The sequence below is a fragment of the Sorex fumeus genome, unplaced genomic scaffold (genome assembly GCF_029834395.1).
Source record: "Sorex fumeus unplaced genomic scaffold, SorFum_2.1 ptg000010l, whole genome shotgun sequence".
Classification (NCBI taxonomy): Eukaryota; Metazoa; Chordata; class Mammalia; order Eulipotyphla; family Soricidae; genus Sorex; species Sorex fumeus.
Genome location: NW_026606067.1, coordinates 10538199 through 10557664, shown reverse-complemented (window position 1 = coordinate 10557664; position 19466 = coordinate 10538199). Strand labels below are relative to the sequence as shown.

Genomic DNA, 19466 nt, shown 5'->3' with positions numbered 1-19466 from the left:
GGTGTAATTACTGAATCTTATATTATTTAAAAATAATGAGATTGTACTCACAGCTGCGTCAAAACTTTGTGAAAATTCTTTAAACTCTGACAATGTTTCTCCTAAATGTACATCTTGATGGGTACAGTTCAATAACACACTCACTATTGCTTGAGTGGCACAAGCATTATTAATTACCTATAAAACACAAATACAGACATTATTAATTTCTTTCATTCAGAAGTAGCCTCTAGCTAGTGACAATAATCCCCCAAATATATTTTTTCATATACTCTTCACAGATTCCAATAAGGGCTGGAGCAATAGCACAGCAGGTAGGGCATTTGCCTTGTACGCGGCCGACCCGGGTTCAATTCCTCCGTTCCTCTTGGAGAGCCCAGCAAGCTACCGAGAGTATCCCGCCCGCACGGCAGAGCCTGGCAAGCTCCCCGCAGCGTATTCGATATGCCAAAAACAGTAACAAGTCTCACAGTGGAGGCGTTACTGGTGCCCACTCGAGCAAATCAATGAACAAATGGGAGGACAGTGCTACAGTGCTACTCTTCACCAAAACAAATACACAGAAAATGTATTTGAATTCTATCCAAATCTACTTTGAGGGGTCAGAAACAGTACAGTGGGTAGGGCACTTGCCTTGCACCGATCTGGGTCCAATTCCCAGCAACCCTTAGGCTCCCCTAAGACCTTTTAGGAGTGATCTCTGTGCATGAAGCAGGATTAAGATGTGAGCACGGCAAGGTGTGGCCCCAAAACAAAAACAAAATCATGATATTTAAAAGATAATGTATACCCAATAAAGGCTGGATGTGAGGATATAGCAGAGAGTACTATCAAACATTCCTCTGACCTAAGGATTCAGGTCCTTCTGTGTATGCTTTTTGTGTCACATAATGTTTATCCAAACAAACTTTGGAAAAAAAAAAGAAAGAGAAAAGAAATCCTAGGGGTTGGATTTCTGAAGCTAAGAGGACTGCATGTGGCTGATCCCAGTTCAATCCCTAGTATCATATGGTTCCCTAAGTACCACTGGGAGGATTCCTGAGAAGGAGTCAGGAGTAGCCCGGAGGCACCACAGGGAGGTCAAGCCCTCCCCCCAAAGAAAAAAAAGAAATTCTGGTTATCATTTCTCTTTTGATATTAATAACAGCTTGCATTTTCTATGACTCGTTTTGTGTACGTATAAAGAATACTAATTATGCCTGGGTATAAAACCACCTTTTGTTTTGGCAAGTTCAAAGGAGTGGTAGTTCAGTGCTACAACACATGTTTGGCATGTGTGAAGCCCTACCACATATATGTGATATCCTGGCCTTGATATCTGGCACCACATTAAAAAATATATAGTCAACGTCATCATATTCATCATTACTTCAGGCTTAAAAATGAGTTTAGTGCCACCAAGTGGTTATACAGCAGAACACATAAAAAAATCCATAAAACTGTAGGACCATGTATTTACTCATTCAAATATTTACCGAGTACCCAGTGTGTACCAGACATCATAGTAAAAATCTGACAGGCAAGATGTAATTGTTCTCATGAAATTCAAATAAAATCACCTTACACACCACTATTTTGGAGAATTTCAACTTCAGTTTATGTCGCAAAATGTCCTGCAATTCACATGCCTCAATCAGTCAAATTGTTAATTTGTCCTTAGAGTCCTGCTATATACACTGATACCTATATACTAAAGCCAAAGAATCTGGGCAATAGAAACAAAGATGAAGCACGTAGTCAAAATAGAGCTAGAGCCTTAAGAATCTGGTTTAAAATCCTTTGAGAGAGAATCTATTTCTCAGTTCATCCAGACTTTCCACTCCCTTTATTTTATTTTTCTTTTGAATTTTTTGGGCCACACCCAGCAGTGTTAGAAGCTACTCCTGTCTGTGCTTAGGGGTCCACTTGATACTCTTAGCAGTGTCTTTCTTAGGGGTCCACTTGACACTCCCAGCAGTGTCAAGGAACAAGTACCAGAGATTAACCCTGGGCCTCCCGCATTCAAAGCATCAAGTGTCTCGGTCCTAATTCCCCATTTCTCACATAAAACCCAGTTCACACATTCATGTTACTAATCTGATCCTACAATCAATCATTTAATTTTGTAACTTCTAGACAAAATAACAATTTCATAACATACAAAAGAACATGATAGGTACCCAGAGAACTCCAAAAATAAGTCAAAGTGCTGCAGAGATAAACCATAGCCAATAGTCATTGAGTCAGAGCTACAGAGAAGTTAATAAAAATGTTATAGGGGCTGGAGAGATAGTACAGTGGGTAGGCACTTCCCTTGCATGGGATGCTGGGGATCAAAGCCAACTGGGGTTTGATCCTCGGCATCCCATATAGTCCCCTGATAACCACCAGGAGTAATTTCTTACTGCAGAGCCAGGAGTTAATGCCTGAGCATCTTAGGTGTGGCCTCAAAACAAGAAACAAGACCAAAAAACCAAATTTTTACAGGCTCACAATTGTTTAAACGACTCTCATCAAAAAGATGAGGAGCATTACAAAGGCTGTGCGGAAAGGGAAGCACCCTGCATGGCTGGTGACAAGGTGAACTAAGTTACTGTTGAAAACAGTGTAGAGATACCTCAAAAAATGTTTTCTGAATAAGAACTACCATATGGTATAGTAATTCCATTTCTGGAAACTTATCCAAGAAAATGAAAACACTGAGCACTAAGCTTAGAAGTTACTGAATACCACCAAGTGTGAATTCAAGACCAATAACTTGGGCCCCTATAATGGGACCTCACTGCTGTTTTCTGCTGGCTATAGACTACATAGAAACAAAATCCCTGACTCCTGAAGTTTATAATTCAGTGTGGAAGAAATACAAATAGACACACATAATTACGGGGGGGAAAAAAGGAACAATATAAATTGCTTCTAGTTGTTATCTCAGGAGCAGACAATTATAAGGGATTTTTATTTTCTACATAACACAATTATAACACTTCAAAATTTGTCTAGATAGTATAGCAGGTATGGTGCTTGCCTTACGCATGGCCAGGATTTGATCGCTAGTGCCATATATGGTTCCCCCGAGCCCTGCTAGGAATGATCCGAGTTCAGAGCCAGGAGCAAGCCCTGAGCACAACCAGGTGTGGACCAAACCAACAAAAAATGACTTTAAAAACTATCTGTCTCTTTTCTACCTAGATCTGAAAATCACAAACTGTGGCTTAAAATTTTCATTTTAGAGTCATTTCATTTTAGCTGGTTTTACACCTCAGCTCAGCTGCGGACCAGAGCAACTCCACTTGGGCAAACTTCTTAAATGCTCTTAGACTTAGTTTCCACATCTGTGAGATGAGAAGTAACACACATAGTTGTGTGAGGACCAACTACATACTACTACCAAAGTTTAAGGGGAAATGAAGCCAGAGAAATGACTCTGGGCCAAAACACATGTTTTGCACATGGGAGGACCAGGGTTAATTCCTAGCACAAGTCCCCAGGTAGCACCAAGAGAACCCCCAAGCCCCAAGCCAAGAGTAAACACTGAGCACCACAGGGTACATACAGCCCAATGAAACAAACAAAAACTGTTATAGATCACATAAAAGTATTTACCAAGTTTTCAATCAGTTAACATGGTTAAGTGTGCTAAAATGAAATAAAATACTCTCTCTCTATATATATATATATACATATATATATATTGCTTCTTGCGTTTTGGGTCACACCTGGCAATACGCAGGGGTTACTTCTGGCTCTGCACTCAGGAATTACCCCTGGCGGTGCTCAGGGGACCATATGGGATGCTGGGAATCGAACCCGGGTTGGCCGTATACAAAGCAAACACCCTACCCACTGTGCTATTGCTCCAGCCCCCACCAATCTTCTATATTTTCATTAAATGAAATAACTTGCAGAGAAATCAACTTTAACTTTAAAGTTATACTGTGAGGGACCAGAAAGAAAATACAGTGGGTCAGACGCCTGTCAGGTATGTTAATCACTTGGGATTGATCCTGGCACACTGATCCCAGGCGTGACCGACTTATGGTTCCCTGAGAACCACCAAGATCACTCTGTGATTCCTGAGCACAGAATCAGGAGTCAGTTTGAGTGTGCTTACCAACTGTGGGCCCCCCAAAAAGGGGGAAAAATAGCAACAAAAATAATGAACGCTAGTACATAAAGAATGTCACAGGTAGAATTACAAAACTGGATTTTAAGCCAGTTTAAATCCAACACTTGTTAGCTGTGTGAACCCAGTCAATAAGTTGATTTGGGACTTATTTTAAAAAATAAGTCAAATTTTCCAGGTCTCAACTTCTTCATCTGTGAAATGAAGACAGATAACCTCAGAGTTGCTACAAGAGTTAATTATGCTAATATAGCTTATTTAGTATCTAAAGCACACGAAAAGAACAGTAAATGTTGGCTACTTTTGGTGTTGTGATCATTGCATGTCTTATTAATAAGGAGAAACATGAAATTTTTCTTTTTCTCTCACCTTTATGTCCTTAGTACTCAAAACAATGCTTAACACAATGCAGGTGCTAAATAACTGGTGGATGATAATCATGGATGAGACAAAATTTCCCCCCTTTTTTTGATTTTGAGCCACATATGAAAAGGTTTGGATTTTAGGCCAACACCCAGAACTCTGTGCTCAGGGATCACTCCTGGTAGGACTCAGGGACCATGTGGGGTACCAGAGGTCAAATCCTGGTCAGCGGAATGCAAGGCAAGTGCCCTACTGGCTGTATAATTGCTCCAGTCCCTTGAACCAAATGTGTGTGTGTGTGTGTGTGTGTGTGTGTGTGTGTGTGTGTGTAAAGAAAGATAGTTCTTATTGAAATTTATTTAGAAAGATGTGAGGGGAAAGAAAAAGATGTGAGAGGAGAAAAAGAGGAAACATGTTCAAGAGAGAACACAGGAAGTAGAGACAAACAGAGGCAAGCAACTGAGATTCATGTTCAAGGGAGAGCATGGTATGAAGAGCAGGGCCTGAGCCAGACTTCTGAACGTGGCTACTTGAGGTGGGGTTTCAAAGGTATTCTTTTTTTTTTTTTTTTGCTTTTTGGGTCACGTTTAACGTTCATTGATTTAAAGAAGGCATTTGATTCTGTTGAGATGGAAGCGGTCATTGAAGCCCTAGCCAATCAGGGCATTCAAGTCCAATACATCAAGATCCTTCGTGAGCTGTATTGCGGATTCACTACCAAGATCTCATCATTCTACAAAGAAGTGATCGTTGATGTCAAGAGAGGGGTTCGGCAGGGTGATACCATTTCACCAAAACTCTTCAGTGCCACCCTCGAGAACATCATGCGACGACTGGAATGGGAAGAAATGGGAGTGAAGATAGATGGTCGGCAATTACACCACCTCCGCTTTGCTGATGACATTGTTTTAATAACACCAAACATCAGCCAAGCGGCACAAATGCTGGCCGACTTTGACCGTGAGTGTGGAAAGGTAGGACTACAGCTGAATCTTACAAAGACAATGTTTATGAGAAACAGCCTTGTTCCTGATGCGCCATTCGCTCTCAACGGAACGCCTATCTCTGAATGCAACAGCTATGTGTACCTAGGTCGAGAAGTCAACATGACAAATGACCTGGCACCTGAGCTGTGCAGGAGGAAGAGAGCAGCTTGGAACGCCTTCAAGAACGTCGAAGAAATAGCTAAGAGGACGAAGACCCTTTAGCTCTGGGCACATCTCTTTGATTTCACTGTTCTTCCTGCATTAACATACGCCTCAGAGACCTGGGCCCTATGCAAACAGGATGAGAATGCTATTTGGGTCTCCCAAAGAGGAATTGAAAGAGCTATGCTTGGAGTATCATGTTTCACTCAAATGAGAGAACGAATCCGGAGTTTCGATCTCCGTCGACGATCATGAATCAGGGATGCTGTCTCGTTTATCAAGTTGTCAAAAATCAGATGGGCTGGTCACGTAATGAGATTTAAAGACGACTGCTGGACTAGAGCTGTTACTGACTGGATTCCACGGGATCCAGACCGCGTGGCCGCCCACCTACCAGATGGTCAGACTTCTTTGTCAAGATCATGAAGGATCGGTTTGAGGCTCTTCATGTTCCCAGAGCGAACAGATGTCATTGGGCTACACTAGCACGCAACAGGGACAAATGGAGACGTTACTGGCGCCCGCTCGAGCAAATCGATGACTAATGGGAAGTTAAGTGATTAAGTGAAGTGCTTTTTGGGTCACACCTGGCTATGCACAGGGATTACTCCTGGCTCTGCACTCAGGAATCACTCCTGTTGGTGCTCAGGGGACCATATGGGATGCTGGGAATTGAACCCGGCTTGGCTGCATGCGAAGCAAACGCCCTACCCGCTGTGCTATCTCTCCAGCCCCTCAAAGGTATTCATTTTTTTTAATTACTTTTATTTCCTTTTTCTAGTGCCAAGGATGAAACCCCAGCTTCACATGTACGAGTCCCTGGGTTTCGTCCCTAACACCCTATCCCCACCAAAATGTCCTGTGGGCGGGCACAACTGGTCATGATCAGGGGTTAGCCTTGGCTCTGCACTCAGGAATCATTCCTGGTGGTGCTCAGGGATCATAAGGGATAGCAGGGATCAAACCTGAGTCGGTCATATGCAAGGCAAACGTCCTATCCATGGTATTATCACTCTGTCCCCAGATTTATAGTTAGTTTTTAAATCTATTGTAAATATTTTTAGATGGCTCAGTTTACTGTCTAATATAACAAATGCTGATAGATACAATTCAAATGGGAAAAGATCTTTGGGGAACTCAATAGTTTTAAGGACTATAAATGGGGGTGGAGTTCGGGAGGACCCCTGGGAAAATGGTGAACGGAAGAGGTCATTCTTGGTGCAGGTGTGGGGCTGGAACACCCTATGCATGAAACCTTTGCACTAACAGTAGTGTACTATAAATCACTGCACTGAAAACCTGAAAGAAAAAAAAATGAAGAACACAAAGCAGGTGGTGGTATTTGAGGTTTTACTACAAAGACACAAAGCAGAAAAGAATTCATTGTTAAAAGGAATCACTCTCAAGATTCGGGGCACCCAAGGACCATACCTGCTTGGCAAAAAATATCGTGTCAAGTCTGGAGTCCTGAACCACAGAGCCTGCTGGTTCCTCTCCCGGCTGCCACTTGAAAAGAAAAATCAATCCATGAACTGGCCTACAAAATAAAATACAAGTCAGTGCCACAGAGCCTCACTTCACTTTTCACATACTGTACGTATATCAATTCTTAACCAGCGACTTTACAAATACAATGCAAATAAAATTAAACTTGGGAAATTTAAACAGTATTTCTATTGGTATTAAGCCACTAGGACACTGGCAAAGAGAAAGTTAATAAAATTTAAAATTACTTCAGTTAAATAAATAAGTGGCTTAGTTTCCAAGCTGTAGATTATTCATTTCTACCTTTTATCAGTCATTTACAAATAGAAAAGAGGATGCTTCAAAACCATAAAAAGGAATTAGCCCTGGATTGAATTCCAATATATATAAAGTTCACATCGGTGTTTAGTGATAAATGGCTGGTAGTGTATATTATTATGAACTATAAAAGCACCTTCATATAATTACTGAATTCATGAACAATAGAAGTGAATGATGTCATCTACTTTCCAAAGGAACATGCATCTGTGTCATACTAAATCACCACTTTTGGTTTCTTTCTAGTCTTTTTTTTCTTTCTTTCTTGTCTTTTAAAACACAAATACACACACACACACACACACACAATCTTTGTAAACCGTTTAATGAGATCTTTTATTAAATTTCCCTGCTCACACTTTTAGAAACTGACCTCTTACTCCATCTAGTGGTTGCACTTTCTGTGGGAAAAGCAGGAAGGAAACTACCTTCTTACTACTAGGTAAGGTAAGAAAGGCCCTCCCGTTGATCGTCGATTTGCTCGAGCGGACCCAGTAACGTCTCCATTGGAGACTTTGTTGTTACTGTGTCTGGCATATCGAATACTCTCGGTAGCTTGCCGGGCTCTCCGAGAGGGACGGAGGAATCGAACTCGGGTCGGCCATGTTGGCCGCTTGTAAGGCGAACGCCCTACCCGCTGTGCTATCACTCCAGCCCATCTTACTACTAAATATTCGAAACCACCACCCAAACCCTGTAGTCCCCATTTTCCCTTTTAAAGCCTATTCCTATCCAAATCCCAGAATCCAAAAGCTCTACCAACTAAAGAACACTCCTCTAGTCCTTCACTTGAAAATGAACGGTCAGTGCTTAGGGGTAAAGAAACTGAAGGGCAGAACAGACACAAGTGATTAAGGGTGAAGAATGGGAAAGGGGGCAGTACTTCCAGATAGCTACTTTTAGAACTTGAACTGCCATCTCTCTAAGCAACCATGTGATCATGGGTAGACAAGTTCTGAAGTAACATAAATGTGCATAATTATATGGATATGTTAATCATATACACTGACCTCATTCATGTTTCCATGTTCTAATAATATTGATCTATAAGAGAATACTGCAAAATAAATCTATACACATGAAGCAGGCAATTAATTGGGGGGGTGCTCAGATGAATTTCAGAGAGTCATAAAACCAAGATATGATGTAAAAAGGAGTTCCTGTTGTCAGCCCCCAAGTCTACAGTGAGGACACCAGTTCAAACTTTAAACCACACACACACACACACACACACACACACAAAAGAGAAAAAAAAACAAAAATAAAACCATAAGACAGGGCCCACTGAGAACCAACATAGAGAGGCTGGAGTGATGACTGGCAGGCTGGAACATGGGGTCACCGCATCACGCTTGGGGTACACTCTTCTTTCTTCTTTATGCACTCCACATGACCTAGATAACTTGTTTGTTTGTTTTGGGGCCACACCTAGCAGTGCTCGAGGATCACTCCTGGCAGTGCTCAGGGGTCTAAGCAGTGGTGAGGATGAAGGCAAGGGCCTTTGCCTCCAGTGCTATCCCTCAGGCTCTGGGGCACGTAATCCCTGTCCTAACTTTACAGGCCTCTCTCCACTCTTGGGAGAAACCCTTGATCCCTCTTCCCTCCCGTAATTCTTTGAGAAACTGTTTTTGCATCATCCTTCTCTGAGAACAGATGACAAACCTGGGCACTTGGGTAGAGGTCAGGGCTTGGTGCCCCTGCCGTGAAGGGGACCCTGCAACCAAATGAGGCCTGCAGCCAGATGAGGCCCTGTAGCACAGATGACCTGGAGTCTTCCAGCATCTCACGTGCAAGGTCTTGGGGATCAAGCATGAAAGAACCAGCACTCTCTACGGAGCAACCTCCCTCACACTTTGGCCTCGAGCCCAGCTCCCTCAAGGAATACTTTGGGGAGAGAGAATTAGCAGACAGTTTTAGATTCCTTGAAAGTGACCTATCTGTGAATCTCAGGTTCTGGGCTAGACTTGGAATAAGTATACTAGCTCACAGGAGTGGCAAACACTTCTTGGAGACAATGTATTCGGTCTTAGAGCAATCCAAGGAAAATAGACACACACAAGTTTGCTCAACTGTAGATATTATTTTCATACCCCTAAAATTATACTTACTTTAGTTTTTCAAAATTCTCAGGCTCTAAACTCCAGATTTCTTCTACTTGGGCTCCACGGCAGCCTGAAAAGAAATATTAATTCTTCAGAAATTGATAGAACTGTTTTTCCTTCCACATTAAATAATCACCTAAAAGAAATGCACATTTGGGGCACTAATTTATGACAAATTAAGAGGTAAAACTGGCAAACTTCAGGGCCAGAGAGACAATACAGTGGGCAGGCGCCTCCCTTGCATAGCCCAGACCGAGCACAGTGCCAGGAGTGAACCCTGAGCACTACCAGACGTAACCAAGAGGGGAGAGAAAAAAAAAAACAAAAACCAAGCACCTAGCAAAGCAGACCGCCAAATTCTATTACTGCCTTTCCACCTTCCTCATCATTCCATAGCGACCACATTTTCAGCTGTAAAGCCTCGCAGACACCACCCTACGAGTGCTCCTTCTCGGTCCTACTCTTTCTTCACCTACTCTTTACCCACCTGCTATCTCCCCCTCTCTGCCCGTGACCCTCATTCTTTTCTTCAGCCCTTAAAAAGCCCAAATTAAACATTTTCACGGTGCTGTCTGTGGCCTTTTCCTAAATTCCAATTCTGTATTTTCAACCCTCTTCAACTCTCCTCCCCAAAGTCTTCTTCCCCAGGGAGACTCTGCTCCGAAAAGGAGCATTTCTCAGCAGCTGAAGACATTCTTATTGCCACTGTTGCCCCCTGGAGTTGAGAGAGGGGTTGACATTTAGTGGTAGGAGGACAGAGATGTTAAACAAAACAATTAATGGTAACAATGGTGACAACCTGACTCTAGTAATGCACACAAAAGTAATGGTGACCTTGGAGCCCAGCGATATTACAGCAGGGTGGATATTTGCCTTGCATTAGCAGGTTAGGTTCAATCCCTGGCATTTCATAGGGTCCCGAGCCCTGCCAGGAATGATCCCTAAACACAGAGCCAGGAACCAGCCCTGAGCAACGCCGGACCCCCAGACTCCCCTCTCCACCAAAAAAGAGTAATGGTGACCTGCTTGACATGTTAGGCTCCAAACTGCCTGGGCAGGCCTGAATGGCAGGCTATTCCATTCCCAATCTCCTTGTCCATTTAACCTCTCTGTTCCTTGCACTAAGGGAGCTTGGTGTGAGGAACAAATGAGACCATGCAGAAGACGTTAATACAGAGCTTCTCAAACCTAAGCATTCACTGAATGTTAGTTTTATCAGCAAAGCACAAAAACCAGCTAATTAATATAGACGTGTTTTATGTAAAAAGTGCCTTAGAAGCCTTCTCTCTACTCCCTATAAGGCCAACATTTTACAAAAGAGGATTTTGAGATACTAAGTAGATTGCTTAAATTCACTACAGCCTGTATATGTCAGAGACCAAATTAAAACCCTCATATACAGACACAGAATGACTGCACTCATTTGTGAAATAAAAAATATCATAATACGAGACTACCACCCAAAGACAGTAGAGAAAAGGGCCAGGAGAATTGCTTCAAAGTTGGAAGCCTGCCTCATGAGCTGGGGGAGAAGGCAGCTGGGATAGAGAAGGGATCACTAAGTCAATGATGACTGGAGGGATAACTCGGGATGGGAGATGTGTGCTGAAAGTAGATAAAGGACCAAAGATGATGACCTCTCATTATCCGTACTGCAAACCATAATGTCCATAAGTAGAGAGAAAGAGGAAAATTATCTGCCATAGAGGCAGGAGGAGGGGTGGGAAAGGAGGGGTGCAAGGGATACTGGGAACATTGGTGGTGGAGAATGTGCACTGGTGGAGGGATGAGTGTTCAATCATTGCATGACTGAAACTCAAACATGAAAGTTTTATAACTGTAGCTCACAGTGATTCGATATAAATAAATAAATAAATCCCTCATGTGGTTTTATTTAGATAAAGATAAAGTCTGGCTATCTTCTAAGACTTCAAACTATTTTCAAGTGAGAGTTATAGTAGTCTTTGGAACAGATACAAAGTCAAAGGTTAAGTCAACTATATGTGAGTATGGTCATTCATATCATAGCATCCCTCAATTTATGCTGTCCAACAAATATCTACTTAGGGCCCATGATATTTTTTATATATATATACATATATATATAAATATATACAAGAAGTTATCATACTGTTCATAGTAGAGAAGAACTAGAACAAGCTGCAGGGCATTTACATACATTAAGTTGGTGGGGAAAATGTAGTAAGTGTGAAGCTACTTTTATGAAAACATCAAGTTCACACACAGGGTGGTACTCAGGCTTACTCTTGACTTTGTACTCAGAAATCATTCAGGAGGCTCAGGGAACCAAATGAGGTGCAGGGGATTTATCTAACCCGGGTAAGCTATGTATAAGAAAAGCGCTCTACCCACTGCACGATCAATGTTAAGATATTGAATAGGTCTCACCCCAGTCTTGCTGTCAGATCAGATTAACCCAAGTAATTGCCAGCGTAGAAAGAGAGAGTGGGTTTTGCTGGGAGACAGTGTCCTGTGAATTTCTCCTATATCTGCTTGTCTTCTGAGAGGATGGGCCAGATCTGCTCTGGTCTCACTTTTTAAGGATACACAGAATATAAAGAGGTAGTTTCCCTCTGGGGCAGAGGAAACACTTATTTAGATTTAAAAAAAAAAATGGTCTCCCCAGAGTGGAAGATGAGCAGGTTCTCAGCAGCCCTTTCGTAAGACTGGGATTTCCTGGGCTCAGAGCTCCCTCAGACTCACACAAACTGTGTAGCACCCACCTTCCTGCACAGCCACTCCCCTGGGCATGGCCTTCCGGAAACCGAGTGTGAACATGTATCTTCATGCTTATCCTACCATGAGTAATACCAAGCTGTCTGTCAGAAGCTGAAACACAGGGTTAGGCTAACGTGCTGGCTGGCGAGTAGGGTAAAGTCTAACATTTTACAGTTCTTACCATGTGTTGGCTTTTATCAAATACTTTCAATATCTTAATATCTTTAATGCAACTATTTGCTTAGTGTTATATGGTTAATTACATTGATTCTTGAATATTAAATCAGTCCTTTAATTCCTACACTAAACCCCACTCAGTCATGATGCTGTGTCCTTGTAGTACATTAATGGATTTGCTAAAATTTTGTTGTTTTTAAATCTATGCTGATGATGGCTATAGGTCTGTAACTTTCCTTTCCTATAATGTCTTTGGTTCTGTCATTACAGGAAAGGGGTACATACGAAAATTAAGTTGTTTAGAATATTCCTTCATTCATTATCCTTTTAACAGAGACTATAAAACCCAACTCCCAGAAGCGACATCTTATTTTCTCATTCTTACTTTGGACAACCTGGCAGTCTACCGAATGTAACCTGCCCACACGGCAGAGTCTGGCAAACTCCCCGTGGTGTACCCAATATGCCAAATACCAGTAACAATGATGGGTCTCATTCTCCTAACCCTGAAAGAGCCTTGAATATGAACTTTTAAAAATCTCAGGGCTAGGGCGAAGGAGACTTTACTGGTGCCTGCTCGAGGAAATTGACGAATAACAGGATGATTGTGATCATGATCCTTTTAACATTTGTAGAGTTTATAGCAATAGTCTATTCCTGATACTAGTGATATGTTGTCATCTCTTTTTCTCTCATCAGGTTGACTAGAGGTTTGTCCATTTTACTGATTTTTGGGGAAACCAAAACTCAATGGTTTGATTTCATTATTCTCTTTTCCCTCTCAGTAATTTGATTCTGATTTTTTTATCATTTCCTTTCCTCTATTAACATTGCTTTTATTTCACTTGCCCTCCTTTTTCCTATCTCTTTGAAAGAGGAAGCCGGGTACACTGTTACAGGAAAATTAAATCTAGTTCCCATTAATTACTCCATCTTGATAGAAAACATAAGTTTACAGCTTTAATTTGGGGGTGAGGGGGATGGAGGGCCACACCTCCAGGTGCTCAGGATTCACTGCTTAGGTTGGCATCAAGCAAAGAAAGTGTCTTAACCCCAGAATTATCTCTCTGGCCCAATAGCTTCAATTTTATTATCAGACTATCACAATTTGTTTTGGTGCTTTATGTAGTAAATATTTACCAAAATAACAAAAAAAGTATGTAGGTCAACTCCATCTATTTTTTTGTTGTTATTGTTTGGGAGACAATACCCAAAGGTGCTCAAAGGCTACCCCCAGATCCGTGTGTGAGTAACTTGTGGTGGTGCTCAGGAGATAACTCAGCTTTGAGAGTGGAACCCAGACTTCTTCCATGCAAAGGGTAGTGATCTCTCCAGCTCTCCATCAGATTCTTAATTTAATAAAAACTCTGCTTTACCAAGGTGTTACATTTCATGAAAATTTCTATTTTTGCTGCATTGGTGGTTTCCACTTTCAGAAAAAATTTACAACAGCATACATACGTCAATAAGATATTTCAGTTTGGTGGTAGGGGAGGGATGGCTTGGACCACACTTAGTGGTTACTTCTGGTGTTTCCAGGACCAGAGGCCATCCTGGGGATGTTTGGGGTCATGCAAGGCAAGAGCCTTAAATGTACTATCGCCCTAGCTGCAAAAATTTTTCATTTTTTAAAAGAATGATCTTCCAAGGGCTTTTTAACTCACACAGTGGATGTAGAAAGAAAGAAAGAAAGAAAGAAAGAAAGAAAGAAAGAAAGAAAGAAAGATGACATGATTAAACTGTCTCTTTGAAGGATGCTAACAGACAACTGCCACCATTTATCTATTCACAAAGTTCTGCTACTGGAGCTAATCCACTAACAGCTGTTGCTTCTTCACAGGAGGGTGGTGCAAACGGTGCATTCATACATCACTCTCAAGAATAACTTTTAATCATTTTGAAAGCCAACTTTTCTGCCCAAATGAAATGGAAACACTTTAAATTCGGCTGGTGTAATCTATAGTTCTTAAATTTATATATCGTAATAGTTGAGGTTTGGAAGGTGAAAGTTTCGTGAAAGGCTGCAGCCATCTCCCACTCCCATTTGCTTGCTCATCACGCCTGCCCTTCTCTTGCACACCACCTGGCAGGCAAGTTGAAAGCATGGAGCTTCTACATTCAGTCAACGGTTCTGCGGTTTTAAACATAGCAAAATTATTTCTTTACTCCTCTCCTCTCCAACCCATTATTCTTAAAAGATGAAGCCAATCACCTCAGCCTTCATTTTATGACTTTTAATTGCCCCCATTCCTTTCCCATCCAGTCTGTACAATGACGAAACAAAAACTTTTGAAATTATGGACGTGTCATGTCAACACCCAGACACCTTTAACTTTTTTAACCAGTGACTACCTAACGAATCGAGGAACAACGGGAGGACTGTGACAGTGACAACGTAACCACCCAAACTATACAAAGTAACAATCTAATCTGTTTATCAAAATACCAATGTATTACATTGTTTTAGTCACTTTCCCCCTTGTTCTCTAAGTAATTTTTTAAAAGTATTTTTCAATTTGGGCGCCAGTATCAGCGGTGTTCGGGGCTACTCGCTCTCAACTTGGAACTCAGGTCCAATACGGTCACTGGGGAAATGAACCCGGGCACCCAACTTGAAAAGGGGGCGCTCCAACCCGCGAAGCCTTGTCCCAGGCCCGTCAGGGCGCTTTCCCATTACTTATTATACACACTTTGCCCAGGCTCTTCCGAACTGCAATCGTTCCCTTGCCCGTATCTGCAATCGTACAGACCATACTGTGCTCTGTCGCCTGTCGGTTCCTTAGAAAATGTGGTTTATTCGCATCAAAAAAAAAAAAAAAAACCCCAGCTTCCGACCAAAACGTGCCAAAGGTACAGGCGTGGCTGCTTGCGCCACGCTACTCCCGACAGTGGGCCACGGGAAGACGGGAGCGACTGCGCCCATCCACTGAGCCCGAGCGCCAGTTACCGCACCACAGCCAGAGCTCGTTAATACTTTAGGAAACGTCACACCTGGCTAGAAAAACAAAATACACGGGCTCGGAAGAGATCCAAAGTCAAAGACGTGGCTAAGTGAGGGGGGAAAACAGCAAATGAATGCGGCGGCCGGCCGGCCGGAGGGCGCGCGAGCACCAGGCGCGCATGTGGCCCCCGCGCTCTTCGGGACACGCGCCCCCGGCGCCGTGCCGCGAGCCGGGCAGGGGCGCCCGGGGGGTCTCCCGCAGGTGCGCGCGGGGCAGCCCCGCACAGCGGCCCCAGCGGCCTGGGTCCTGCACCGCACCGCCAGCATCGCGGGTCCCCGGACCCGAAGTCACCGCACCCTGCAGCAGGCGCGCCCGCACTGGGGCTCCCCGGCCTCGGCGTCCAAGTGGCGGTGGGAAAGGGGACGGCGGGGAGCCGGGGGCGGGGGGAGAGACGCCAGGCCGAGGCGCCGCGCCCTGGGGTGCGGACAGGACCCCTGCCCTCGTGCTGGAAGCGGAACGTGCCCGCCCGGGCTGCGGAGGGGCGGGACGCGACGCGGCCCCCTCCCCGGCTCCAGATGCCCGGAGCCGCCTCCCTTCCACGGTCGCGAGGCGCGCGACGGATGGGGGCGCTGCCGCGACCCCCTGCTCGGCCAGCCCCGGCCTCCTCCCGTGACCCCCGGCGCAGGACGGGGACCCTGGGCGCTCACCGAATCCTTTAATGAGCTCGGTGAAGACCCCGGGGTCGCTTTCCATGAGGCACCACTCCCCAGCATTGCCCGACATGGCCCCGGCCACAAAGCGCCCCGCAGCCCCCGGCGCCGCGGCCGCCCCCCGCAGCAGCTGCCGCCGGCCACCGAGCTGAGCAAACCCGCCGCGGAGCTCGTCAAGCCCACGTCACCCCGCCTACTTCCCGACAGCCTCCGGGCGCCGTCACCTGCAGCGCGACAGAGCACGGGCGGACGCTCTAGCCGCCCGGGAGACGGCGAAACTCTTCCTGGGCCGCGCGCGCGACCCGGAGCGCATTCGGGAGGGACCGCGAGGGGCGGGGCGGCGCCACATCCGGGCCCCTAGCGAGGCCGGCGCGGGGGCGGGGCTCGGGCCGAAGGGGCGGGGCGCGGTCCTGGGAACCCGACCTGGAGGCCAGGCCCGGGTGGTGGAGTCGCAGCAGCAGCCGCCGCCGCCGCCGCCGCCGCCCCCGCCGCTTCGTCGTCGCCTCCCCGGCGTTGCGCACGGCTGTTCCGGGGCATCGGCCGCCGAGCTACAGGTCTGGCGCAGCGCGAGCGGGCGGGCGGTCCTTTGTGCGGTGGGAGCGGTCCTGTAGACGCGCGGGGTCCCCCCCCCCCCGCCCCTTCCGCTTGCCCGCGGCCGGGGAGCCGAGCGAACCATCTCTCGAACCCGGCCGGGCTGGCCTGGGCCTGGCCGGGCTGCGAAAGCAGCATCACCGCGGGGATCTCCCCGCTGGCCCGGGGCCCGGCCCCCCCGGAGCCTGGGCCCTGCCGCGTCGCGGACCGCTGCCCGCTGGCCGGCATCCACAGGGCCTGCAGCCCTCCTCCTCCTGCTCCTGCTCCTCCTGCTCTTCCTGCTCTTCCTCCCCGCCGAGGGGATGGGGGGAGGGGGCCACCACCGACTCCCTGGCGGGAACACGTCCAAGGAACCGGGACAACTAGCGGCAGAGAGTCCCCGGGGTCCGGGGATGCTGCCGCGGGCGCCCAGGTTCTCGGCTTCCAGCAGCGGACCCGCGCTCGGCTGGACGTTTGATGGAAGGGAAGGGAAAGGGAGGCAGGGGCGCTCCCAGATGATGGGGAGGGTTCTCCTGAAGCAGGGGTCCAGAGAAAGGCAGAAAGTTTTGCCTTTTTATGCCTTTTTTTTTTAAATGAAAGGGGGGGGCATTTTACGTTGAGTTTAAATGTAAAATGGGATGTTTAAATGAAAAGTGGAATGTTGAGATTGTTGTATTCGATCGGGTCATCTGGGTTGTTCGGTCATCCAGGCTATTTAGGCACCGCCTAAGGCCACCTTGGTGACAGTCCAGACCACTAATTCCTCCTCCCCCCTTCCGAGCCATATTCCTAACGTCATCCTGCCTAATCCCCTTTTGTCCCTATAGAAAGGAAAGGCAGGGTGGTAAAAGACCATACTGTGTACTCGACTTTCACCTTTTCAGTGGTTGTAAGGTGAAATGATGTGGTAAACCTCCCCTGCCTTACTCCTAATCCCCTACCCCCCACCCCAAAAAAAAGAAAATAGAGGCTCTTGACTAAATAACAAAATTGCCCTCGTTTGGACAGGCTCTGCAGAACCAGAATTGCAGATGAGAGCCTTTAAGAGTATGCTTTTGCATTGCCTGGGAAAGCCCCGAGTTCAGAGAAGGACCCTGGGCATCCCAAGAAAACCGCTTTGAGTAAATATAAAACACTGGATCCTCTTTGCCACTTTTTCAGGCAGGCGCTCTGAGCCTGGGGGTTGGAGAGTATTTATTGTGCGCGGAACCAGGTGAAGTCAAAGCCCAAAACCCCAAAACCCCACCCTAAGTGACTGAGTGCAGAACCACACAGCCAGAGCGGCTTTTGTAGGAAAACAAGCCTCACCGTGTTAAGGGGTGGAAGCCAAAATTGGTATTGAAGTGTTGGATTCAAACAAAAATAGAAACTTGACCGCCCTGTCTGGTATACTCAGATGGAAAAAGTGAGGCCCAGGAGTTCAGCATTGATTTCAGTGATGCTAACATTTCACCCAGGATGTTTGCTGGGGGCAGAAATCCAGATTTCAGCGATGTTGGAGCAAAAGGAGATCTGGCACCACCAGGGCCATCCTCGTGGCAGCCAGGCAGAGGCAGGGCTTCAGGGCACTGCAGGCTGACACATGTTTGCCACAGTTCATCACTTTTATTGCATCACACTAGATAGCTCTCCTGGTCTCTCACCAGTCTGAAAGTTACTTGAGTTTTCAGCCCGTTTTTCCGGTATTGTTTGTTTTACACTGTGTTGCACACAGATGTAAATCAGCTTTGAGTTTACTTAAGAAAGAACAGGCTGCATACTTCTTGACCTCTTGAGATACAAGGTTGCATTTTTCACTGGGGACTGTGAGGAGACTGCCAGCTACTGAGAGGCAAACATTTCAAGAAGGGCACAAGAGGCTGAAACAGGGTTTCAGTATTGTAGAAGATACTGTATGTGGATTTCTCTTTCTCTCTCTCTCTATCTCTCTATCTCTATCTCGCTCTCCCCCATCTTCCTCTCTCCCTCCCTCTCACTCTTCTCTCACTCTCTCTCCCTCTCTCCCCCTCCATGTCTTTCCCTCCCTCTCTGTCCCTCCCTCTCACTCTCTCTCACTCTCTCCCCCTCCATGTCTTTCTCTCCCTCCCTCTCTCATTCTCTCCCCTCTCTTACTCCCTCTCTATCCTCCCTCCTCTCTCTTCCAAACATGTATATCTCTCTACCCTCTCACATTTCTCTGAGTAAATTTCTTTAAATAAAACTATTGCTTCATTTAAAAGAAAAAGATTTTAAAAAGTGTTCTGATTTTTCTGAAAGAAGTGTTGTTACAGATTGTGTGATGCCATTAGATGGGATGTAAAGTAGAAGGCAACCAATTTCCATTAAAATATTAACACACAAGGTTTAACCAGCCATGTTAGTAGTCTCTTATACAAGACCTTAATGGCTTCAGGGTGAGATACAACAATCTTCACACACTTCTAAGGAAATTTTTTTTGATCATCTTTAGCGAATTATTTACAACAGGCAATACAAGATAAATTATTTAGGGTCTTCTGTTGGGGCAGGATTGGGCAGCAGGTGGGAAAATTGGAAATAATGGTGGTTGGAAAGTGAATGGTGGTAGGATTGGCATTGGAATATTGAGTGTAATAAATCATAATGAACAGCTATAAAAGAAATTTGAAAAAAAGAAATTGTGCATTGCTAGTGTTTGCTGATTTTACACTCAAAATTAAGAGGAAAGTGATCAATGTATAAGATGTCCACAGTCAATCTCAAATTGTGGCCATACTTTTAATATAGTAATGTTTCTTTCTCAAAGTTTTATTATGTAAATTCAATACAACTTTATCTGTATTCTTTAGAGT

General features: G+C 45.2%; 1 protein-coding gene across 2 annotated transcripts in view; it reads right to left on the bottom strand.

Annotated features, from left to right (window-relative positions):
- The window catches only part of UCHL5 (ubiquitin C-terminal hydrolase L5), a 33559-nt gene extending 17261 nt beyond the window's left edge, over positions 1-16298 (bottom strand). For both annotated transcript variants that reach the window (XM_056110608.1, XM_056110609.1), the window contains exons 1-4: positions 16084-16298; positions 9525-9588; positions 7045-7150; positions 52-177 (exon numbers count right to left, since the gene is read on the bottom strand). In XM_056110608.1, coding sequence (XP_055966583.1) covers positions 52-177; positions 7045-7150; positions 9525-9588; positions 16084-16159 — 372 coding nt within the window. In that variant the 5' untranslated portion in view covers positions 16160-16298. The remainder of the gene's footprint in view (positions 1-51; positions 178-7044; positions 7151-9524; positions 9589-16083) is intronic.
- Positions 16299-19466: the final 3168 nt, after the last annotated feature.